The 25805-nt window shown below is 40.4% G+C and overlaps 1 protein-coding gene across 1 annotated transcript in view; it reads left to right on the top strand.

Annotated features, from left to right (window-relative positions):
- The window catches only part of MCTP2 (multiple C2 and transmembrane domain containing 2), a 106343-nt gene that overhangs the window by 13527 nt on the left and 67011 nt on the right, over positions 1 to 25805 (top strand). The window contains exons 4-9 of the mRNA XM_069798502.1: positions 4509 to 4651; positions 5447 to 5523; positions 6696 to 6807; positions 8793 to 8828; positions 17411 to 17575; positions 19399 to 19529. Of these exons, the coding sequence (XP_069654603.1) occupies positions 4509 to 4651; positions 5447 to 5523; positions 6696 to 6807; positions 8793 to 8828; positions 17411 to 17575; positions 19399 to 19529 (664 nt within the window). The remainder of the gene's footprint in view (positions 1 to 4508; positions 4652 to 5446; positions 5524 to 6695; positions 6808 to 8792; positions 8829 to 17410; positions 17576 to 19398; positions 19530 to 25805) is intronic.

Here is a 25805-nt window from a genome sequence, read left to right on the forward strand (position 1 = left end):
TATGTAACGAGACTTGTTTCATATGCTACATTTCCAGTAAGCTTACTCCTATAAAATAGTGTGTGGCTTGAAATTATATCGGGTCTTCTGGTTTGAGTTTTTTTTTAATTATGAAGCAAATGTGTAGTAGTATTAAAGAGTTGATGTGATGTATCTCTCGGTAGCTGCTAGAGGGCAGCAGTATCCATTTAAAAACACCATTAACAGTTTCTTAGGCTACTAAACCCTCTCTGCTGCTGTCCCAGCAACTTTTGCTCACTGAAGCTTGCTCAGATTCTAGCTGATGTTTGGTCTGCCTGCACTCGTTGCTTTTTAGTGTTAGTGGAAGAAAATAGAAGTAAATGGACATTATGCAAATGAATTAAAGGGAGCATCGCTGTTGAGATGCATGTTCTTTCTCTAATGGGAAAACAGGCCCAGCTGATGCAATGATTTTTTTTTTTTTTTTAGAGGTCATTCTTTCTTTTTACTCTTACTGGGTTTGTTTTAGGCTGAGAAGTAGATAATCTTGTTTGTTTTATATATTTTGCCCATATATTTTACTGCGTGGGAACCTTCTTGTCATTGCATAACAAATTAACCTCAAAGCATCACACCTTGCCTTTCCTACCAGAAAATTATTTTTCTCAGGCTAAATTCTCAGCTGACTTCAAGAATAATCAGTCTCCTTGCGTTACCCCATTGACATTGCTACAGCTGATGTGACAGATGAACAGGTTCAGACCTTGCAGTGCAGAAGAGTCTGGGTGCATGTGCTTAAAAGTTGTTGACTCGGTTGCCTTCACTAGTAAATGGCTGCTAAAAAGCCTTCTCCCCGCCCCCCCTGCCAATGCTCTGACTTCTTCAGAAAATTATCAGTTTGTCATGTTTAAAGGAAAACTCTAAAAAAAAAATCCTGTTTTAGACTGGTTCATCTCTAAAATCACTAGACACTTTTCTGAAAAGCTATGTTTTTCTGGCCAGTTTGTAGATTGTCTCTAATAAATAGCTTTTAATAGAACCAGACATCTTTCTGCTCTTGAATCTAGAAGGCTTCAAGTGCTGAATTCAAATGCAGTTAATAATTTGCAGTGTGCGCTGTTCATCCCATCAGGTGAGGCATGTCCACCTGGCTTATTTCTCATTCCCTGTCTCCTTTTTAACCTGTTTTCATCACCAGGATGCAGTCTGGGGTGTCTTTAAAGAAAGACGGAAATGGGCACAATGACCCAGGGGGGTACAGGAGCTTTGTCAACATCACAGGAGCAACTTGGGGGAAGCCTTGAAAGCCCCAGAAGGGGCTGTGGTGCCATACCCAGGCCCATCGCTTCTCTCCTGGCCATTCAGGTCCACCCCAGCGAACGCCACCGAGCCCCGGTGCACGCCGGCTCCTGCCGTGGAGGTGAAAGTCCATCTGTTTGTCGGCGCGGAGGTGTCAGCCCGTCATTTGTACGATCTGGGAGCCGCGCTCCCGCGCCGCCGACCCCTTTCCCTTGCCTGCCTAGTTGAGATGTTACCCCTCTGACAGCCAGACAGGCGAGCGCCGCCGAAACCCGCGCCCCTCCACAATTATTTTCCCTAACAATTAACACCGGTACTAACTTGACACCTTTTCCTTGTTTGGCTTTTGTAAACCATCATCCCTTTTTCTATTAATTCCCAGCATTAATATTTTTCTTTCGCGCAAGTGCCGCCGTTCACCCGTGAAACAGTTTGAACATTATGTAGCTGTCAACATAGCGAGGGATTACCCAGTGTGCCTTGCTGGAGTAAGTGACACCACTGAGGCCCCAGTTTGAGATGTTTATTTTGAGAGTAAGCTGACAAGCATGAAGGCCTGATCCCAGAGTGGCAATCTTATTTAATTAAAGGCCTCTTTTTTTTTTTTAATAGCTTTTTTCCCCTTACTGTTTTTTATATGTTTTTATATAAATATATATATAGTTATAAAAATATATAGATTCCTTTTGTATGCATATGTATGTTTTAATATATATAAATACACGTACACATATATAAATACATGTAAATATAAAGAAACACATTCTTTTATATGTATAAATTTCTCTCTCTCTGAGAATGATTGCTAAAGCCTGGCTCACATGAGCAGTGCTGGGCAGCCCTTCCCCCTCTTTTATTTTCCTTTACTGTAGAACAAGCTGGAAAGCTTTCAGACCAATTGCAGTGCTTATTTATCTATAGTCTTCTTGCTTCCCATCATCAGAGAAAGGCCTTGGAGTTTTGTACTTGCAGATATTGAACTTGCTGGCTGTTTGCTTTCTCTGTCTCTTCTTTTTCTCTCTCTCTTTTCAGGTTTTGCCCTCGTTCATGGATTTTCTGTGCCAAAAGCAGATGAGTTATGGCCATAGACCACCTGCCTCTATCACCCGCTTCATGCTTTCATTTCATCAGTTGCTTTCCTTGTCTCAGCCAGTTGCTATTTCACGCACAGAATAGCGGACGTTATTATTACTATTATTGTTATTTTTAATAATGGAGCTTGCTCCTGCTTATCCTGTAAATAAAAGCCAGGTTTTTTGTTTTTTGTTTTTTTTTTTTTTCTTTTTAAAGGAGCTAGAAGAAACTAACACCAAAGAGCTTAATGCTGTTATTTCTTAACTTCTGCATCCTCTGAAGGCTACTTCATTGTGGGCCTATGATTTATCTCTGTGTTCCCACTCATTGTGGAAAGTGTGCTGGTTTTAAGTTGTCCGTTTTATAAAAGAGTATAATCATAATTCAGAGTAGTCGTCCTAACCCACTGAAAACAATGAGAAGCTGCCCTCTGACTTCCCTGGCTTTGGATCAGGCCCTTATTATTATTCTCTCTTAGAGGAGAAGGAAAAGAAACTTCTTTTTAAATTTGCAGCATTTTTCACAAAAAGGGGTTGATTTCAACAATTACTGTTTAGGAAAGGGATCAGCTGCAGGTAGTATTTGAAAAACCAACTGCTGTTTTACTTCTGTGAATGAAACGCCCTTTATGTGCAGAATTGGCCAGGCCAGGGCTCTACAACTCTTCCCTTTTGAATTTAAAACAGAATAAAAACTTTCTATAGCTCTTAGAAATAAGTCAGTATGTCCCAGGAGCACAGTTCTTTACAGTACTACGTAATTCCAAATAGATGCTAACACATAGCTTTTTTTTTCTTGAGTCTAAGTCTGTCTTCACATAACACTGATCAGAGCTTTGGATGTTTAAATATGGATTTTTCACATTCTCATTCTTTCACCAAACTACTGACAAGACTGAGTATTGGCCTTACGCTGGGTTATCCTGAACTGCTGTGTGTTTGTCGGCCAGCATCTCAGTGGGAACTGGGGAGGACAGGTTCAGGTTAGTCCTGAATATGAAGTCTGGTATAGGAGTCAGTCTTTTCCAGCTGGCAGCCCACACTGCAGGCTGGGGGGCAGCCAGGACCATCACATTAGCTGTTATTCTTCTAATGATATTGAACTGTTAGGAGGGAAGTTTAATTCTAAATATAAGGTATAATACAATATTGAATATGACAGATGAACGGCACCTGGGATCAGTTGATTGTATATGCTGCTACACCTCAGTTTTATTCTTTCCCTTATTTGCAGCTTGTGAGATGTATTTTTTTTTCCCCTCAAAGTCTGTATGCATTACTAAATCAACCATCTAGTTAAATTCTTCAAGTACCTTGTTTCCCTTTTTGTATGGTGCCTTGCGAGGTGGTTGGTGTTAGTGCAGATGCCACTGCTTTAATAACAATAATAAAAAGTTGATTCCCTCTTCTGTTTTCCTTTGACAGCTGCAAGTCTTTCTATTGCTGCCGAGTGGCGCGAGCCTCACGCTCTGTCCATGGACATCTGCTCCATAAAAATACGGGACGTTATTGCCATGGCAAATTGTGCCACTTGGATTAAAAAACGTGTTACCTGAATATTGTTTGTTGCCTTTACGGAATCCATTCTGTGTGTGGTTTTTATCCTGAGCTGGTGAATAATGTCAGTATTTTTTCACTGAAACTTCAAATTTGGTTTTAAGTAAATTGGCAAGTGACACTAGTGATGAAATCCTGATGGGTATTTTAGCTATTGTTACTGGTTTCCTTGGAGCTCCTATCCAAGTTCCGATGCTCTTGAGTTTTGGTATTTTTATATATTCATAGTCACAGGATCACATTTTCTTTCTTTCACTGTCTGTGGTGTTGGTTGGCCTGCAAATCGTCCTTCATCCCTGCTTGTGTTTGCTCTTTTCCCAAGTTAAAATGTTAACCAAGTTACTAAAGAATAATTAGTGCTCTTTAAGAATAACACAGCTTCATCAAGCAAACTATGAAGAATTTTTGTTGCGTGCTTTCAAACAACTTTCTCGTTCTGTCTGATAGATTTCCTGTATGAACTAGCAATTTTTATATAGGTAATTAAGTATATGCTCATATATATAAAATAAGTAATTACTATTCGTAATTGTTATTTATTGTTTTATGAAAATATAGTTTAAGGTTGTGGGGTTACGTGAGGGCATGCTAATCTGTTTTTTTTATTAATTATCACAGGTACAAGTGACCCATATGTGAAGTTTAAACTGAATGGGAAAACTCTGTACAAAAGTAAGGTAGTCTACAAGAACCTCAACCCAGTTTGGGATGAAACTGTTGTGCTGCCAGTACAGACCCTTGATCAAAAACTCTGGATCAAGGTAAGTTTTGGGTTTAGATTTTTAAAAGATGTGTCAATATTTTTTTAAGCAATTATTTTTGACTTTAGAAATGTATTGATTTTTATTCACTGTAGCAATGTAACATAAAACACAATCCGGTTTAAGAGTTTCAGCAATTTCAAATTAAAATGCACATATGTCTTTTCCAGATTTTACTCGCATGTTTTGCTTTCCGTCTGCAAAAAACCCAAGTTGAAATAAAACTCCTCGACTGGATATGTTTAAAGCTATGGAGCTAAATTCTGCTCGCTCTTACCGTGCTTGTGCAAACTCAGTGAAGCCAATAGCGGTTTCATAAGCACATTTTAAGAGTGTAATTTGGCTGGGTTGAACAGAATTATTACCTGGGATGCAGCCGTGACAAGTAGCAAAGCCTTTTCTCATTATGAGTAACGTTACAGTTACCAGAACTGCAAGCTACCAGTTGCGAGCACTAATTGCTAAAACATCTGTAGCCAGAAGTACCTGATTTTTGTGCAGTGTTTCATTATGGTATTGCGCAGAGCATAAAGGAACAGGCACAATCCATAGCAGCGCACATATCTCTGTTTACATAATATTAAGAAGATACTTTCAAAATCCTGTTTAAATATTTAGTTAAAAATACAAATTAAAGCAGGGAGATGGAAAATTATCCCTGAATTATATCTAAGCTTTGATCTTTCAAACATGAAATTGAACTGAAAGGGCTTAAAATATCTGTTCTTTTATCGGCTGGGATAAAACTGGCTTATGATGTAAAAATTAGAAATATTTATTTTATTTTGTTACCAGGTGTACGATCGAGATTTAACCTCTTCAGACTTCATGGGTTCGGCATTTGTAGCACTCGCTGAACTTGAACTCAATAGGTAATACGTTTATTTAATCAAAGGTTATTAATGCAGCTTAATTGAGAAACAGGAAAATAATGAAAAGCTTTTGCTCTAGCTTGGAATTTGTCCATTCATGAAAACTTATTTTGATAGAAGGGTGGGGAGCACATTCTAAAAGAAATCGCTCGAGATAAATCCTGTACGTGCATGTTTTTATCCGGCGTTACGTACCGGATTCAAATCCAACCTGGATGGAGCCCAGTTCAGCAGAAGGCGCCCTTTCCTTTTCATCTCTAGGAATAAGAGTTTCTATATGCAGCATTGTTTAGGGAGAGCTACACCAGAATAATTTATGGAGGTGGAAGAAGAAAGGGGGGAGAAGGTTGAGACCCCTTCTTAGCCCCATGTAGCGCGGGGTGCCTCTTTCTGTATGTAATTGGGCTGGGGAGCGGTTTGCCTGGCTGGCTGCGAGCGCCCCGTTTCCAGCCTCCCCCCGCAGCCATCCATCCCCGCGGCAGCTCATCTGGCCCTGATTTAGTGCGGAGGCAAGCCCTGCGCCTTTTGTCTGCTGCTGCTTGGTCTCAATGTGAAGCTGGAAGCCAGGAATTCAACTTTTAGTTCTCTCTGTTATACTCCCTTGCTGTGTGACTTTTTTTTGAGAAAATGAGTTTTCCCTGAGCGGATATATTATAGCTCCCGTGGCTGTTGTATCTGAATTTCTAGAAACATTAATGAATTTATCCATGAGATAGTGCCACCAGGTAAATACCAGCATTCCTGTTTTCAGAGAGGGAAGTGAGTCATGGAGGGAGACTAAACGCACACGGAGGAGGTAAGGCAGAATACAGGTCTTGTAAGTCGGATCCCAGCCATTAATGTTAGAAAATTCACTTGAATGGGTTTCTCTGTCACTATTCTTCCCTGTGAAGTGGAGGCAGTAGTAACTTAATTCAGTGTGCATCTGCATATGGAGAGTTATGAGTATTAAGCAGTGCTATATAAACATTACGCTGTGTTATTAAAACGGGGGTGTATTTTGTTGGAACTAAGAAGGAACACTCCAGATTTCCCGTTTTAACATTTAAACTCAATATTGGGAATTTCAGACAAGAAGCTGAAATTTGCACAGCTCAGTGTGACCTTTAATAACGAACTCAAGTTAACTGGAGTCAATAAATGCATGTCTTTTTTTTTTTTTTTGCTTGTAGAACTACTGAACAGGTTTTAAAACTGGAAGATCCCAACAGTTTAGAAGATGACATGGGAGTGATTGTATTAAATTTGAGTCTAGCAGTCAAGCAAGGAGAATTCAAGAGAAATGTAAGTGGCTTAGGAAATCAAATTTATAGCTGGAATATGTGTGTGTGTGGGGGAAGAGCTGGCATAATCTGATTTACTGGGAAATACCACCTTTATTTTCATCCTCTGAGACTCAATACTGAAATTAAGATAGATCATAACTTAAAAAAAAAAGCCCCATATTTAACTGGGTAAAAGTTGTGTAGACATCTGTAGCTGGATGCCTCTGTCTCATAGGTATGACGTGCACTGTGGCAGTGCTCTCTGTGTACCGGGCGTGTGGTATCCACCACTGCAACGTGCAGGTTGCTGAAGTGAATGTATGAACCGTACCTGTTGTGATCGCTATTCCAGAGCATACTATTTTCTGATTTCCACCTAGGAGTTTAACACTAAAAAAAAAGAAAAAAAAGTTATTCTTTTTTTCATGACAATGACAAAAAGATCTATTCATGTAAAATCTAAAAGCAGAGATTTGATGCGAAGATTTAACTGCACCAATCCTGTGGAGGAGCATGCTGGCTAAGAGGAAGAGGTTGCTTTTGAAAACTCTGATTTTGCCACTGACAGTTTCTTGACTGAGTTCAATTGAACTTGGCTCCTGATGCTGAAATATGGTATGTTTAGTGATGCTAGAAACGCAGAAGAACCTGGGCAGAGACTGGGAACACCACAAGTGAAGCTGATAATTTTCAAATTTCAGGTCCTGCATGTGGTTTTTTGCTTTTGTTTTCATCATTTAAGATTCCTACTAGTGTTTTACAGTGTGTGGAGCATACCTGTGTGGTGAACTCATCCTGTTCCTGTCCTGCAAGGGGTGGGGAAAAGCCAAGATCAGGCATTTACTGAGCTCTGGTTTTCAAGCCAGTCCAATTTTAAATATGTGTAATAAATATGTAAAGAGAAAATCTTTCTACAAGTCTTCAATGTAGTCTAGTATGAAAGTTGCTGTTTACAGCACTTTATTGAATTATAGGTATGGAATTCCAATCTGAAGGGGATTTATAGAAACGTAAATGCTTCAAGGACTTGGAAAGCAAAATAATAAAAAGCTAACGTGGGACGTCTGCTGTTCATTATTTATTTTTCAAACAGTTGCCTTTTGAGTTGTAAAATCTCAATTAATATTAAGATAATTGTAGAGTTATTTCCACCTCAGTATGTGATTATTTAAAAGCTTAATGACAACATTCAAAACACTGTTGTCGTATGTATATATCTAGAATATGAGATGGCTTTGATCTGGGATGTGAATCCCCCCTCTAACTTGTACAAGAGCATTGTTGGCATGTACGTCAGTGGATTGCAGGAAGGGGGGAAGCAAAGGCATAAAGGTTCTTTAGCAAAAAACTAGTTTAGTCAAAGGAACCTCAGGGATTCTTCTGGGATTTTTATGAAGTCGTGGGCTAAAGTGGACCTAGCCAGTGAGACAGAAAATACATTGGTTTAATGTAGCAGCTTTTGGTACTCTTGGGTGCTTAGTTAACATTCAGAGTGCAGATGATAGAAGAGTTGGTGCACACTGTAATTTTTTTTAAAGACGATGTTTTAAGCCCTCATATTTCAAATGCAAATTGCTTAGCCATTTCCAGTGGAATCAGAATAGTGAAATGGCTCTGTCCACATTAGCACTTAACAGCAAGATGATTTTTTTTTTTCCTTTTTAAATTAGCTTACTGTGGAACCAGATGGCACCAAAAGTATAAGCCATGTTTCTTACTAATGGTTCTGGGTCCCTTCACTTTTTATTCTTGATTTCTTTTTTCTAATTTCCTCCTTTTTTTGGTGCAATGCAGGTATTTTGAGTTTGATTGTTATGTTCCATGAGGGAGGGGAGGTAGATGAATGCAGTAGTAGATCCAGCCCCCTACTTATTACTAAGCTTTTCTAACACATTTGACAAGCTGCTGTTTGAATTATTTTACTAAACACTTTCTCTGTTTTACTTCTTCTCTTTTTCCTCTCTCTGGGTTCTTTTTGGTATGATGGTGGGGGCTCATGAGTAGAGATGGTCAAGTCGGAAGAAGCGAACCTCATCCAAGGTAATCCATGCTTTTTTTTTTCTCTTCAAAAAAAGTCCACTCCCAAAATCTTTGTGCCCTCCTCTGAAACAGAAAATGTGAAAATATGAAAACTCTGAAGTCTAGACGCAACCTGTCCAAATGCAATGGCAGCTTCTTTGCTTTTTTGCCTTTTTTTTTTTTTAATGTGATGAGAAATTGCTGCTGTTCTCTTATTGTAGGTCCTACTGTAGCGTCTAGTGGCAAGTGACAGTAAGCCCCACTCAGCAAAGAGCTGTAGAAAGAGAGAAAAACTGTCTGTGCTACAGAAATGGGTGTAAATACAACCAAAAAGGAGCTATGGGTGATTTGAATTACTTAAGGATAACCAAAAGGTGGCCAGTAGTCAGTACTGGAGTTGAACATGGTTCTCCTGGTTCCCAGTCTAGTTGTTTAGGTTGCCTCTCCCATTGGGGGAATTTGAGAGGTAGTAGTTCTTCTGGTCGTTCCTGTGGGTTTTGAAATTCCTTTTGGTTTTGGGATGGAGACTGAGCAGGAAGTTTTCATTATCAGCAACATAATAGGTTTTCTAAGATTTGTGTGTTGCTACATATCTACATAACTTGCTTCCCTTGGTCTTCTGTAGTGTCCCTGCAGGCTTCCGTTACTTTTATATTCCTGTACTGTCCCATTTTTGCATTAGATTTTAACTTGTTTGGGAAACAGACTGTGGCTTTTTATTTGTTCTGTAAAGCTTTAATTTGCTATTGAGTAAATAATAATGATATAGAAACTGCAGGCCCAAGTACCCAGCTTGAGAGCTATACAGTCTAACTTTCTGAAAAACAGAATTTGGCTCATATGAGAACACATATGCATCTTGATATTTTCCCTATATAACTATTGGTTTACGCCTAAATAAATTGAATAATTAACCTCCTCTTGTTATATTCGTTACAACTGTGGTGTGCTATGTAGAGGAGCCAACCCTCTCAGGTATTGTGGCAGCAAGTATGTTTTCGTCAATAGAAGTGCGAAGTACAGCCCTTGGAGCTGGACGGCAGCTCCGCGAGCCCCGCTTCCAGGGGTATCGCAGCCCTTCCTGCGGCGCTCGGCACAGAGAGCCGCCAGGCATCCCTGAATGCCGTATGACAGAAAGTGATGGAATAATTGAAGAGCTCAGCACTTTAGTTTTTAACTAAAGCTCTGGAAATTACTGTGCCCTCACTCAATCAGTGTAGCTTGATCCCCCTTTTTCTCACGCATGCACACACAGCTGTCTCTTGACGCTGGTTGGCTCTGGGTCCTGGGAAAGGGAGCCAGGTTTTTAAACTCTGGTCCTTTTTGTCCAGAATAGCCAATCTTCTGTCTTGGTTGCTGTAGCTGGAATTTTTTTTTTACTTGTACACTATATCTCATTGCATTTTAAATAATTTTTTTATGTATGGGTTTTTGGATCTTAAGCCATAAGCCATACTGGCAGGTCGTTCATGTCTCAAGACTCTGGCTTGTGCCGTAGTGTCTTTTAAAATAAAATTAAGAGATGCTGAAGCATGGTACTGATTTAGGAGAAGTGAAAGTATTGTTTAAAAGAGGAGGGGAAAAAAAAAAAAGCTGCAACCCTGTGCTCTATTCTGTTCCAGTCACTAGAGGGTAGGAGAGCTTCAGTTCTTCCTAGGGAAGACACAGTTCATGCTCCAGTGTGATCTCTAAAGAAAAGCTCTGTGACCATCCAAAGGCAGTAAAAATATTTCCCAGCATGCACTGGAAAAATCTGACAAAGCAGTATTTCCTAGTTTATTGATTCTGCTACTGCACTAAAACACTAGTACTGTACATCAATAACCATCTTTAGTTAGGAAACTCTGGTCTGTGGAAGCAGTAGTAGCAGTTTGTGGCAGAACATAAAGGCTAGAAAGAAAAATTGTGTGCATGGGGAATATAGGTGTCTAGGGAAGGCACAAGAGGTTATGGAAGAATAGCCACAGAGTATGATGGGGTAGAAAACAATGCTGCTGGACGAGATAAAGACACAGGAATAAGGAGGGCAGGGGAAATGGAGAGAGCTCTGTAACGGACACACAAACTCGTCTCTTTTTTGGTTACTGAGCTGACTGTGGTTGACTGTTGAAGAAGAAAAAGGCCGTATACTTTCCATTTGAACAGCTGAACTGAGACAGATCTAAATTTCAAAATTTCATCTCTGTAGGTTTAGGCAAACAAAAGTGTTGTGTGTTTTTTTTTTTTTTAATTTGAAGTAGTTTTCCTGTTGTTTTGTTTGTTTGTTTGGTTGGTTTTTTGGTTTTGTTTTTTTTTTTTTTTGTGCTGAACTATAGCTGACCTCTATTGTAATATTTAGCTTTTCTTCTACAAATACAGGGAAAATGACTGTTTTAAGGATGGACAAAATGAGTATAGCTTTCACAGCTCTTTTTAATCTGTATTGCCTATATGAAAGAAATCTGGTTATACTCTAATTTGACCATTTTATGTTATCTTAGTGCAGATTTGGCACATCCGTATCGTAAATGAGTCTTTTCACATTAATCACGGGATTCTTGCTGACTTCCCAAATTCAACCCAAATGGTTAGTACCTTTGTTGAGGGCATAAATACCTGATGCAACTCCATGTCAGACTGGCAAAGAGGTTCACGTGAGCTGTTGTGGATACCGTACACTCTTCACGTGTGTTCTCTGAGCTCCCTTGCTTTTTGAAGAAAAAGCTACATTTCAGACAACAACGAAAACAGCAGCAGTACAAGATCTCCAGTCCAGCTATGGTTGCCTCACGATCATTACAGATAGTATGCAGGAAGGATTTCAGCAACTGAATATTGTCTTTTAAATCTTTTTGGTACAAGAGCTGTTGAACTGCATGATTTAGCTATCCGTTGATTACACAGTGTATATTTTTTAGTGCTGCTAGAAGGGAATCATCGCATATTTGGGCGGACTCCCAAGACATGGGTAGCACATCCAGATCCCTCATTTTTCATGGGAGCTGAGAATGGCATTGTCCTCTGTGGGAGCTGTCTCCAAGAGCTCAGCTTTCTTCTTTTTCTCATGGAGGGTGGCATTGCAAAAGGAAGAGGATACTATTAGGCAGTATTAATGCATGCACTCATATCTGTGTATTGGCAGGCTCTCCACTCTTTTCTCTTTTTCTTTCTGGGTCTGTCTGGGGTGCAGAGGGAGTTGGTAGCTATCTCTGCTGGAGCCCAACATGCTGATGCTCAGTAGCCTTGTTTGTCCTGGGTGGCTTGAGTCTCACCCTGAGTGCCCCACACGCTATTTCCAGCATTTGTACAGCTGAATAACCTTTAAGTGTTAAACATCTATGAAGCAAATAAGAGGGTTTGCTTGGGGTGGATTGACCTGCAGCAGTTCAGTCCTGAAACAAAAGCGACGCAATTGCCACCTTGATAGCCTAAGCTGATTGAATAAATTGGCTGAAAGGCTGACTGGACCAAAGTGCTCCTTGGCATCTCATAGCAGGGGGAAAATCCCTCACTCTCCCCCCCCTCCCCCCCTTTTTTTTTTTCTTCTTTCCTGTGTGGGCTGTTAGGTTTCATTTTTGCCTGCCTCATTGTATTTGACTTTCTCCCACAATACCCTGTGGGCAGCGACGCTCTCCAAGCGTTTTGCGGAGCGGAGGGACTCAGTTGCCACAGGGTCACGCATTGTGGCAGCAATCTCGTGTCGGTTCACTTGCCTTTCTTGCTGCCCTCTCCTCTTTCCCAAGGGGAGACTGCCTCTGCAAAATGGTTTCCCTGCCTAATGAGGAGAGGTCCAAAGAGTCTTCCTATTTGTGTGTTGTTGTTTTCTCAAATGGCAAATTACGTGGCCCAGTTTTGACGTTGACCTCTTCACAGGGATTGCAGCAGGCTTTCTGTTGTCCTGTCTCATCCTTTTAAATGAAAGATGTGAGAGATGGGCTCGCTTCACACTTGGCCACCTCGCCATGTCATTTAAATGTACAATTTTTCTGCATCTCTTTATTGCTTCAAAAACAAGTTTGAACTTGGGGCATGTAAGTATGTGTCAGGAAAAGAGACAGATTTGAAAGCAGCCCTGATGCACCAGAGGGGATTTGCTGGGTGCCTATAGAGGGAGATTATATACAAATGGTGTTATCAGGGAGACTCGAGCTCCTAAAGAATTTTGTGAAGCTGGGTCAATGAGCTGGTTCTTTCCCCTCCAAAGCTCTGTCATTTTTGCTCGTCTCCTGTATTTGGCTCTGTGAAGGCAGAATATGGCCCACCTCATTCTTGTGCAGCTTTCTTCTTTAAACCAGAACCAGAAAGTAATAAAGAATTGAAAGTTGGCGTGAGAAGCTTTTATATTAATTTTGAAACCAGAAACCAGACTCTGAAAATGGTATTGTGAGCACTGATTTTTAATTTTTCTGTTCAGAGACATGGGATGTTTTCTGGGCAAATGTTCTTTTGAAGCAGCAGGGAGAAGAACCATCTTCTGTTCTTCATGTGGCAGGGTCCTGCTCTACGACCAGGCCATACTTTTGCTTCAGAGAAGATTACTCATTACTTACCTGATATTGCCCAGTCCCTAAGTCTGCAGTAAACATGAGCTCTTAAACATTAAAAGCATCTAGTTTGTTTTTAAGAGTAAAGCTTTCTGGATATTCTTGTGCATATTGTTTTCTTTCTGGCTGGCTTGTTTGAGGGATGCTTTTTGTTCAAGTTGTTATCCATTTTACAGCAGTGAACAGCTCATGAAGGTAGCCTTTGTGGTATCACTGGTTATTTGCACCCAGAGCCCAGTCAAAATCAGAGCTCTATCTGGAGATAACCCCTTGAATTCTGGTCTCCAGGCTATCTTGATTTCAGAAGTGATTGGGGAGCAGGAAGGAATAAGCAAACTTGTCCAATGTCTCGTGCTTGGGACTTGTGCCAACTTCCATCATAAAGCATGTGTTTCCGAATTTCCAGCCCTAGAGCCTGATCCTAGCTTCAGCCAATTTTTCTGTACCTCTGCAAGGCACCTTTACTTTGGTCTGGGATGTAGCCAGAGTGTGAGCTGGCTGACTGCAGAGAGTTTACAAGAAAATATAGCAGGAGAGGCCTGAAGGACCTGGCATCCAGTCTGGGAGCACAGCTGGAAAGATCTGGGGTTCAGCAGCAGGAGAAGCTGAAGTACCCAAGTACGGAGGTGTCCGTAGCCTGGAAGTTAACAGGGAAAGGGAAGAGCTGAATAGATAAAAACACTTTAAAATTGTCACTGATTAAGCAGTTATGTCCTTTTCTGGCCAGTATAGACAGGGGCTTTGACTTTTCTGCTCTCATTGTGAAGGCAGGTTAGTGTAGTGATGGCTGGAGGGAGGAGGGTTTAGGGTGGTTTTTTTCAGTGCTTGTTTTGCCCCCGAGTAACTTCGTTGGACTAATCGCTGCACTTCTCTGTGCTCTGCTCTGTAATAGTTTTGCTAGCTCAGAGGGAAGCTGTGAACTTTAATCAATTAACTCTGTGTAAATCAGTTTGGAACAAGTAGGTGTGGGGTATCAGAGAGGAGGTAAGACTTTGAAAATAAATAATGCAATATCAATTTCTTGTCACCTGGGAGGCATTTTTCCATAGTTCATTCTTCCGCAGGCAACACTAAAGTTGACTCATTGATGGTCCAGGTCTGTGGCTCTACCACACATCTGGGTTTCCCCAGATGTGTTTCCTTCGAGAAACTGAGTGGAATCTGAGACACTGCCTGTTTGGCTGGGATTTCCATCAGGGTGGTCAGAGGAACAGCCTGCCAAATACCTGGGGAGGCTGAAGAGGTGGCTGCAGAGCACGCACAGAGTGATTCTTTGGTGTGCGTGTAGATGATACGAGGCACAAGAGATGTGCCAGACCTGCTGAGCACACGCTGTGGGAATGACCTGGGCACGTCCAGGAAATCCAAAGCATTCTTAAAGTGACGGGCTGTCTTGCAGGGATACGAGGCAAGCAGCCTTCCTGGGCTCCGTGCTGCTCCGTTTGTAGAGAGGCTTGTGAAGGTGGCAGACCTGGGTTGGGGGAGGTGGGAAGCAGACTGCAGTCATCGAGCCTGTGTCGAGGTGCTGCAGAGCAGCACTATGCCCTAAACCAGTTGCAAATGTTTTGGCTTCTTTGTCCAGCGTGATGCTCTGAAGTGATGCTAGATCTCGTCCAGAAAGTAGCCAGGTCCTGTTAGCTGGAGACCAACATACGCCTCTTCTGAGATGAGCACAGAGCGCTTTTGCAGCTGCGCAGCCATGCGGAGAGGGGGTGCGCGAGGCCATTTGTTAGAGGCCACCTGCTTTGGAAGGTCAGAGCTGATGCATTGCAATGTGCTCTAGTAATACTGAGCTGCAGGCGCTGATTTTTCCTGGGACCGTGTGGAATCCAGGCTGGTTTAGGTACCTCCCAACAGTCCTTTGAACTGTTGAGTCAGTGGCTAAAAGGGTGGGGTTATGCATGCTACAGAACTTGGGTAGGAAGGCCCCCAATGCTGAGTGACTCCCTAAAATTCTGGCCTGGTTAAAAAATGAAAAGAATCTAAATTTGATTTGAAAACTGAGTGATAACAACTGTCTTTGGTGCTCAGCCTGGAAGCTTTGAAGGGAACTGGATGCTTTATTTTTAAAAGAAATTGTAACGTGGATAATAAACTTTGTGTGGTTTTTTTTTTTGTGTGTGTGAACTAACATCAAATACGTCTTCCTCCTCTAAGGAAGAAGCTGGGGGGGGAGGGAAAATCCTTGGTCCTAAAGCAGCAAGTACATCACATCAAACACGACTATGTTAAATACTAAAATGTTCAAAGTACAACTGAGATAGATAAAGGCTTTGATGGGAAGTGGATATTTCCCAGGGACATTACAAGCAATAATCCAGATGTTATGGTGTAATGCAACGAGTGTCCATGGATAGATGGGGAGCTCAAGCCAAGCAGCGCCTGCTGTAGGCCTTAGCCCTCCACTCCCATGCTGTTATGCCATATGGAAGCAATCTCCAGGCCCCCTTAATAGCCAGCTTTGGATTCCATTTTCACAGGGCTCATAGAGCTAAGTGGAGCTGTTTTATGGACAAGTTAGATAGAAGCCTTTCCAAGATAAACATCCAATTTGAAATTAGGACATACCAAGCTGCAAAATTATTTTAGGGCATATTTCATGGAAGCACTGCCATTTTTCTAAGGCGATTGCCAGACTGTAGAATGCCCTTTGATCCCTTGTGGACATTACTCCCTTTTTTATAAAAAGGATTTTGAAATAGTTGCAGTGTTTAGGGAGGAATATATCTGCCGGGACTTTGAAGTATGTCCATGGGAACAGTCGTGCTTTAGCTTTTTGGCCTAAAAGACGAACTTAAAAAAAAAATAAAAATAAAAAAGAAATTACATTGCAGCTGGATTTATGAATCAAAATCTCGTTTTCTTTTTAAAGGTAGGAATTTTTAACCGGTGTGCCAGGAAAGCCAAACGGGGTGTTTAAATAGAAGTATATTAATATGCTTGTGGGATTCAAAGAGTTAGGTATTTTAACCAGTAAAAAGCAAGTAAAAAATTTGTGAGTTCACCACCCATGATTTAAGAATTTTGTTGCTGGGTAATTGATCCATAAAAAGTAATCTTCAGACATCAGGTGCTTTTGCAATCGTTTTATTTAGCAACAACATTTCTTACTTGCTTTTAAAGCTAACACGTCCTGTTTTAAAGTGACTTGTGAAATCTTCTCCTCCGTCTTGCTCCCACCTGTATATGACATGATTGAAGCTCTGAAGTGTGGCAAGTTAAAAGTTGCTTCACGAGAATAAAATATGGCAGGATTTTTACTGCGAGAAGAAAAGTATAGCCTTGAGTTTTAATGTTTCCAGCTCACTCCCCCCAAATAAAGACCTATTTAATCATCCTCTGTCCAATAAAATATTGCCAGTTAGCAAACTGTTAGCGCAGCCGTGCTGTGTAGGATGAAGCTGCAAAGGTAACAAATGTGGCTACCAGGTAACCATAACTCCAGATAAAGAGCCCAGTGGTGTCAGTGTTTTTTCAGCAGGCATCAGTATTTTTGATTCGTGAGCTCAGTTTCTGGAAGCAGGAGCTCCAAAGGCAGGAGGCGAAGAGCTAATGCGGATGATGGGCGGTTGAGTGATTGAGGAGGTGGAAGATGCATGTTCAGTCTTTCACCTGGCCATAGACTTTATGATTGTGGGCTGTCTCCCCAGAAAGGACAGACCTGCGTTTTATGGACGTAGCTGGAAACGTGTAAGAGTTTACTTTAGTTTCTCCCCTCTTCCACCTCTCCTCCCCATCACTCTCCTGTGTCTTTCCCTGAGCCAAGGTGACAGATTGCTCTCAATGATCGAGGTCTGCTCTTGCCAAAGCTCAGCCAGGTTAGCTGAAGTCGACTTCTCTGGTGGTTTAAGCTAACCCTGCTGATTTTGCTCTGATGCTGAGCACCGTCCCTTCCTGGGGCCAGCCGTAGTACAGTAGAGGCAGAAAATCCAGAGCATCCTACTGCCTTCTGTTCTCTGCTTATTCCTAGGGGATCATGGTACCTCTCTCACTTTTGGTGCCTTCATATCACAGTCAGTTTGGGCATAAAAATGTGGGTTTGGGTGTATAAATGTTTCGTGTCACTGACTTGCTTTTCAGTCGAGTTTCATGCGGAGCGTGCGACTCTCTGACTCTTTGCGCAAGAACCAGTTGTGGAACGGGCTGGTCACCATCACACTCTTGGAGGGGAAGAACATCCCTGGAGGGGGCTTGGCAGAGATTTTTATTCTTCTCAAACTGGGAGATCAAAGATACAAGAGTAAGGTAAGTATTAAGGATTTCCTTAAGTTTGCTGAAGCCAATAAGGTAGTTGCTGTTTCTTTTACTGGTGTTGCTACCTCAGATGGAACTATTCTTGAATCTCTTTTATATAAGTGAGATCAAAATTAAGAGACCAGATCAGGGACACTAACATTTTACTAATATGTTTTACATGCCAATATAGAAATAGGAAGCTAGGAATATTGTGTGTATCTGTTATTGTGCGTTTAACATACTCATCATATTGATGAATGTTTGACATTAATATGAAATGAAATAAAGCTACATGCATCATGTGTGTTGTTCTCTGCCAATACAGAAGTTAGGTTTGTAATGTTAGGTATTCTGGAAAAGCAGATCTGAAATGGTTCCCAGTGCAGGGGAATTTTTTTTATTTTTATGTCTTTAAAGCAGCTTTCTTGAAAAATGTTACCAATAACAGGAAAAAAAAGAACAAAACCAAAACACACAGAATATTCCGTGGTTTTGATTTGAATTTTTATTCTTCTAGGCTGTGTTTACCTGTATCCAGTACTGTTTCATGGGAATCTGAGAAATGAATGGGGTTCCCAAAGATACACATTTCATCTCCAAAGTCTAATAAGGAGAGGGGCTATAATTAACATAATATTCTGTTGAGAAAATAAGAGTTCTGCATGTCATGAACTGGAAGTGCGGAGGGAGGAGGAGAAGGAAATAAACCAACCCCCTCCTGTCAAAATGTACAGAGGAAGTTCACAGAACATGATGTTCAGATGTAGGCGCATCTGAAACCTGCACTCTGTCCCCCACATTGGACCTCAAACCAAGGTCATTGTATAATGTTTTTATTTAGAAAAGCAGCTTTGAAAAATAACAAATGGGTTAGTTATTTTAGAATAAATATGCATTATTCCAGTTAAGATCCCTTTTCATGTTTCTCTTTAATGGTCCATAGCCTGTGTCAGGAATCTGCAAGACTGCACTGTTTACAGTCACAGAAAATTAAAAAGTTTAAAATGGGGAGTCAAATACAATGCTGTCTGCAGTGAGTTAATTGCTTAGTATTTCCTTCTGGGGTCCAGCAAAGGCTGGGGACTGCTGCTTTTACACCCTAAGACAACTTCAAATTAGCAGTACTTCACGTTCTTTCCTGGAATTTATTCAACTTATGAAGTACAATCTCTCATGGTCCAGAAAAGCAGACAAGGTGGGAAGAATCTCAGTCATGGTCCAGCTAATCCCGTCTCCTGTTCTCTCAGTGGCCATGCTGGTATTGATGGTGGGTAGTGTAGTGTGATATGAATTGCAAGTGATTTAAGTCCCAGTCTAGTGAATACTCAGAGTAACCCGAACACATGAACAATCTCACTGAACTCGGACAATTTAGAGATACCAAATTAACAGGAAGTTAACAATTTTAAGGCTGCTCCTTCTTTGACTATATCTCAACATAGAAGGGTAAAAAATAATGGTTTGGGTTCCTTAATTCAAACCCGTTTGCTGGTGATTGCCCTAAAAAGGTTTGTTCTTGATGTCTTCCAGTGTGTGATGTTGAATGATGTCCACTGTCCACTGAAAGTGGAGCTGGTGGATCCGCCTTGCATTTCAGAATTTCTCCAGGCATTCATTCATGTCACACATGCATATTATCTCCTGGGAGAGAGGAAAGAGTTTTTAGGGAAGATGAGGCTATGCATGAAGGCCTGGGGAGCTGTGGTTGGAAAGACCTTAGTGCTTGATGCCCTAATATCCATCCTTCTTCTTGTAGAAGAATTAGTATGTGCTTTACTGTGGAAATAAGTACCATTTAAGAAAAGTAAATATTATAACTGCATGTTTTCTAGACACTGTGTAAGAGTGCAAATCCTCAGTGGAGGGAACAGTTTGATTTTCACTACTTCTCTGACAGGAAGGATATGTTGGACATTGAGGTCTGGAGAAAGGATAACAAAAAGCATGAGGAGCTTTTGGGAAAGTAAGTTGGTTTGGGGTTTGGTTTGGTTTTTTTTTTGGGCGGGGGGTAAGTACAGAAAATAATGTGATTTTTATTACTATTTTTTAGATTGATCAATTTATTTTCATTACAAGCATCATACTACATGTTTCTTTATTCCTTATGGTCATGTCCAGTTACGTCTGTAAGGGTATGTTTATTAAAACCTATTAATGGGTAATTGATGAGCCACAACCTGAAAGCAGACACCTAAGCTGACTCTGCACATGCTGACTGTAAAATCCAAAGTACTGTGGGAGCTCAGTGGCAGCCGTTTCTGGGAGAGCCGGTAGCAGCAAGGAGGCCGTATTTGTCTGTGTTTGCACGGTGATATTGCTCCAGATTCTGTTGTGCTCTGCAGGGCTGATGTGTGGCTTCAGGCTGGTGCCAGCTCAGGGATCTTTGTGCTCCTTTTGAACATGGCGCTGGTGTCCCTTTTTTCTGTTTGCACTTTGATGGCGTGTTCTTGTAGCCTTGTTTACATAAGGGTCCTGTTACCTGCATTTGCTTTCTTTGGGTAATCTCTTCCCCATTGCCACAGAAGACTGATCTCTCCGAGTTTGGTGCCCCATGCTATTGCACAAGCTCATGTCATTTAAAGCATTTTCAGGGGCAGCCTCACAGGTGATTTACCCATCTTCTGACTGATACTGGATTTTGTCCCACTGCATTATTCCATTATAGCTTCAAATTCTCGAGTAATGATCTTATGCCACGTTAGCAGATGAGACTTTTTGTGGGATAGCAGTCAACCTTTTATTTTATTTTTTTAATGGGAATACAGTATTGTTCCTACTCTTATGTCCTGCTCTTTCCCTTCCACTCTAACTCTATCTTATTTTGTACAGTATTAGTACAGCCTTGGTTTTCTAGTAGTAACTGTATCTTCTTCCTTCTTTTGGCTTGCAGCATTGTCAGCTAGACCCATCTCCCCAGACTGCATCTGCACAGTTGGCTACATGCAGCAGCACCAAGAACTGTTTAGTTTACTGGAGCCCCTCTTGGGTCTGCCCGTGCTTATCTGCTTGCGGGATCGGTGCCACAACCTCTAAATTCTTAGGGGCAGGGATCCTGTCTGCAGTTGTTTGCTGTTCTCACCTGGTGAGGGTTTCACAACTTGCTGACTAAATAACAGTAACTAGTAAGAACATTTTCTTACTTTAAGCATTCAAATAGTTTGAAACTATTCACTGAAAAGAACAATGCCCTTTGGCTCTACAAATATTTGTGGTTTTGCAGAGCAGGAAATGCTTTCTGGCTGAATGCTGTTGCTCATCACATGGAGAAGTGGCTGAAGATGAATCTGTTCCTTCCATTCTCACAGTTACTTTTATTACTTCTGATATTCTATTTAGAGTTAAGGAATGTAGCAGTGTTTGTGGCTTGCCCCTGTTCAGTGTCCCTGATGCTAGACCAATTCTTCCTTAGGTTTTCCCCCCCTCTTTTTTTTTTTTTTCCCCTACTGATTTCTGGCAGGTGATGTTCAGTGTGGCAAAAATTATCAGCAAAGTGCTTATTCTGTTATTAAAGATTTCAGCACTGGGAAAGCCTGCGTGTGTTAGATTTACCTTAAAGTTATTTCTGCTCTCTATGTGGAGAGAAAAATATTGCTGTTGTTGCCTTAAGCACAGCAAATTCACTGTAGCATCAAAACAGGAAAAAATTATACTAGATTTTAAAGACTGATTGCAAGAATAGGTAAACACCAAATGCATAATAACAAGTCTTGTTTTCACAGTGTAGAAACTTTTGACATCCAATAAATAATATTTTATGAAGGGTTCAAATGCAGTCTAATCTGGAAAAGGATTCTGTAGGAAAAACAGCATTATGAGGTGCCATGTTTATTGTCTCCATGACTTCCAAGTTGAGTTTTGAGATTTCTGGATTTCACAACATCATTCATTGTAAGAAAGATCCTTTAGTAAAATGTTTGTGGGTTATTTTTAGTCATTACACATAGTAGTACACCCCAATTGCCCTCAAATAATTTGCATGGTTTAAAGGAAAAGGCAAAATTGCTGGATCTGAATTAATAATTCTGTGGTCTATTTGTGGATAGAGTTAGGATTCATTCTGCTCCCCTTAAGGCTGTGTAGGCTGAACTGTGTTGGTTAGACCTTTATATATATTTATATATATTAAAAAGATATATATTTTTAATATTTAAATAAAGCTGAGGAGATGCACAAGGTGGAGTTATGTCTGATAATCCAGACTGCTGAACTTTTGTGGAATAAAGACTTCTGTTAATTCCTTTAGACCCAGGTTTTCATGTGGGATGGATGCCTTAAGCCCCTGGAACATGGCTCTTCTCCCAGGCATAATTTGGTTTCAAGGTAAAATATTGTTCTTGAAATAGGACCTGAAGTGCCTGTGGAGACTATGGAACATGTAGAATAAGAAATGTGTTGGACCTCTGGTACTAAACACTAACACCTGGGTCATTTGTCTGCTGCTGAATTAGCAAGGAAACATTTGGTGCAATTTCATGTCACCCTTCTGCTATCACGAAACAAACCCTCACTGTCAGTACACATCGCAAGGTAAATTATTACATTCAGCCTACCTGCGTTCTCCTTAGATTTTCAACTGGGTCCAATTTCTCTTCCTCACTTAAAATACTGCAGCCTTGAGTGGTTCAGCTGACACTGAGGGGTGGCTGCTGTGTTTTGGTGCTGGATGAAATAATCCCTCTATTTAGTCTGCACAGAACTGTTAGTTACGTTTATTGAGTGCTTTTTGTGTCCTTTGGGATAAAAGGTACGCTATAAACAGGAGACTATGTTAATGTATATTAATAAACAAAGGTGTTAACGTGTGCAGAATTTGTCCAGGCAGAGTTAAATTGTTTATGCTAGGTTGCTTGAGAGTGTTTCTGCATTAAGGGATATATTTTGAAAAAGATGCTGCAGAATGTTGGAGGTTTTTTCTTCACATATTTACCTCAAGAAAGAGGTTTTACAAAAAATTGTTAGACTTAAGACCATAAGCTATGAGATTGGAGTGCATCCAATATCTTTATGATGAATGTCTCCAGGAAACAGTGTCTTTGCAACAAGAAACAATCCTTATTTTAAAGGCCATGCTGTTGGGATGGAGCGGTAAAATCTACTATGACTGCATCCAAATATTTCATTTAAATTTCACCAAGTTATAGGAAGCATCAGACAAACAAAATTTATCTGTAGAGTAAGTCAGAATAAGACCTTATTAATTGTCTCCCTAACACCTGTGGCATTTGAAATTCTTTTTCAAATATTAATCATAGAAGCATCTTACTGTATACTGTGATAATGATTCTGACCTCTTGTAAAGGGCTTTCAAGAATTCTGCAGGGGGGGAAAATGGCAATGTTGTGTGCAGATTTTTTTATATGTATTTGTATATATTTGAGGATACTTATAATTTGATGAACTGTGGATTGGGTAATAAAATACAACTCCATGACTACTGGTAGGAGGCTAAGCTCAGCACCTTTTAGTGAAATTTTAACATTTGATTCCCTGATAAAATTAAATAATTTAACCCTAACTATTTCTCTGCAAAATGAATTTAAAAGGGGGGGGGGAGTTTGGCAGCTAAAGATGAGGGCTGTGAGTCGAAAGAACAGTCTTAAATGAAAACTAAAGCTGTTGTGATGTAATTCTCTACAGAACTAGAGGTTAATATAGAGGTGTAGACCTCAGTATTGATCAGGAGGAGGAAGGAAAGCATTTAATTAATTGTGGTTAAAAAAAAAAAAAATACATTTGCGTGCATGATACATTCTTAACTTACAGAACTGTATCTCCTGTAGATCACGCATATAGCCATGTGTGTGAAAGATTGTACCTGAATTTAATATGTAATGTAACAAATGGTGACAACAAGCAGAGCTATCCTATTCTGAGATAGGATTACAATGTTGCAAATGATCTCCTGAGTTAAATTCTCATCACCTAAAATACACATAATCTGAAAGTTTTGTCCTTTGCATTCAGATCAGGCAACTTTTGAGCAAAAAGTGGATTGCCTCCATTAGTTTTATACTGTGCCCATCATGATAGTCTCTTACCACTTTCCTGTGAAATAATTATCTGTAATAAGGTTTCGCAGATAGAAAGCTGAGAAAGAAGGAAAGGAAGAGTTTGTTTCAGGAGGATGGAGGAAGTAGTTTGGAAATCATTAGACTCGTTTTAATAGTGTAGAAGCGTTTGTGTGGAAACTGCTGAATTTATATAGTAAATTGAATGTCTAATTGTTTTACCAAGCTGCATTCTTTGCAGTCTGATCAGTTATGTTGTATAACCTAAATGAAACAGATTGTCTTTTTTTCTTAAGCCTTTTGCCATTTACAAGTGCAAATGTGGATTTTCCTTTCAGTTCCTCAAAAGAAAATACAGAGGCATACCATCACCTTGAGTGAACACAGATGTTTTAAGGAAGTTAGTTTGCACGGAAATCAGACATGATTTGAGGAAGAAATGCTTATACTCCACCTCCTGCTGTTTTCCCCTCCACATGTGCATCCCTCCTACCCCCACGCCCTTATACTCAATCTTTTCTTTGACCTTTGGCTAATCAAATTCTTTTAATAAGAGAAACAATTCCAACTTGCCAAAACAAGCTAGAATTATATTTAACTTTGCCTTTGAGATACAAGAGATTTCTGAGGTTATCTGTTGGTGGGAGATGCACCCTTGCCTGAATGAGTTGTCATTTCTCTCTCACCCCATGGAAAGTTCTTAAAATAAAAAAGCAAATGCAGCTTTTTCCCCAGTTGTGGACTGTGTTGAGTGGGTGGTGTATGAAATGCTGATGTGGGAGACGTGGCCGCTATTGCCAGCTGAACTACAGACCAGCTGGGTGACCCTGAATTTTCCCCTCTCCTTTCTTCAGATTATTCGTCTGTAAAAAAAAAAACCCCAAAAAACCCAAGATAATGATACATCCCCCCTCTTGCACTGATACCTAAAGTATCAGTAAAACTCTGCAGTTGCAGAGAAGCAACTGTGTTAATGCAGCCAAGGTGATGTTGACCTCCAGTGTGGAAGTGATAAGGTCTTTTTCTCAAATGCTTGCCTTTTTTGTTGTTGTTTTGTTTTCCTTTCTGCTGTAACTTCTCTTGTCATATCTTTCTGAAGAGTCTAGGCGTAGCAATGAGCTTTAAATGCGACCTCTCACACTTGGAAATTGTGTTGAGAGGCAGCCTACACACCAAACAGTGTCGGTACTCTTCCTGGTTTATTTTCTTTCTCTTTCAAAGCACTTGAAAGCAGTTAATAAGAGTAAACTTGCAACCTGTTGTACGTTCAGTGCGGTGAATGGCAAAGAGCACACTTAAGGCAAAGTCATCCCTATTGATTGTGGTCAGAAGAATCTTACAAAGAGCTGTGTTTTAATACACAGAGCTACTGGATGACTTACAAACTCATTAGAGCAATGACTTTTACTTCATAACATAGCTTCTTGGTTTTTCAGGCTGAAATGTTTTGGGATTTTTTTTTTTTTTTTACCCCCCTTAGCATTCACAGAAAATAGGCTGTTAAGAAGCGGAAAGCATGCAATTTATAGCAGATGGGTATAAACTGCTCCAGCTCTACTACTGGAATGGGATCAATCAGGAACACTACATGCACCATTTACCCAGAAGAAACCCACCTGGGGGAACCCTGTGGAATTTTAGCCTATTAAGACAACACCTTAACAAGTTTAGTTTAAATAAAAACTTGTCGGCAGGCAGTAAGCGGAGCGAAAGCTCTCACTCTCCATCATCCGCTTGCAGTCCCTTTGAGAAATGTGACTCCCCTTGCACTGTGGCAACAAAGCTTCTCCTTCCTTATTTTTGTTTTTTCCTTTTTCATCTGTAACTTTTGTTCAGCCTGTTCTTAAAAGCCAAGCCCCACGGAGGTTCAAAAAAGTTCCACTCCATTTACTGGACTTCTAAATAGAAGGCATTTAGCCGAGCCAAGTGATTAGGCTTTCTGTTGCATTTAACTGCTCCCTTCGCATATAACTGGCTGTCTAGTGATCTCTCTCTGCTTTAGCCCATACTCATCATTTATTATTGTCTCTTTATGAATGTTTCTCTTTTTGCCTCCTTATTTTTATTTAGGGGGAAGTATCAGGTTAATGTTACATATTATGTGCAGGGGTTGGGGGGGACTTTTAAGACAATCCTTCCCTTTGGGAAATATAACAGTACACTGAAAATGTAGCTCTAGTAAGGCTTGTAAAAGAGATTGGGGCATACAGTATAATGTAGCATAAAATCGA

Source organism: Haliaeetus albicilla, chromosome 12, assembly GCF_947461875.1.
Source record: "Haliaeetus albicilla chromosome 12, bHalAlb1.1, whole genome shotgun sequence".
In the NCBI taxonomy this organism is placed as follows: domain Eukaryota; kingdom Metazoa; phylum Chordata; class Aves; order Accipitriformes; family Accipitridae; genus Haliaeetus; species Haliaeetus albicilla.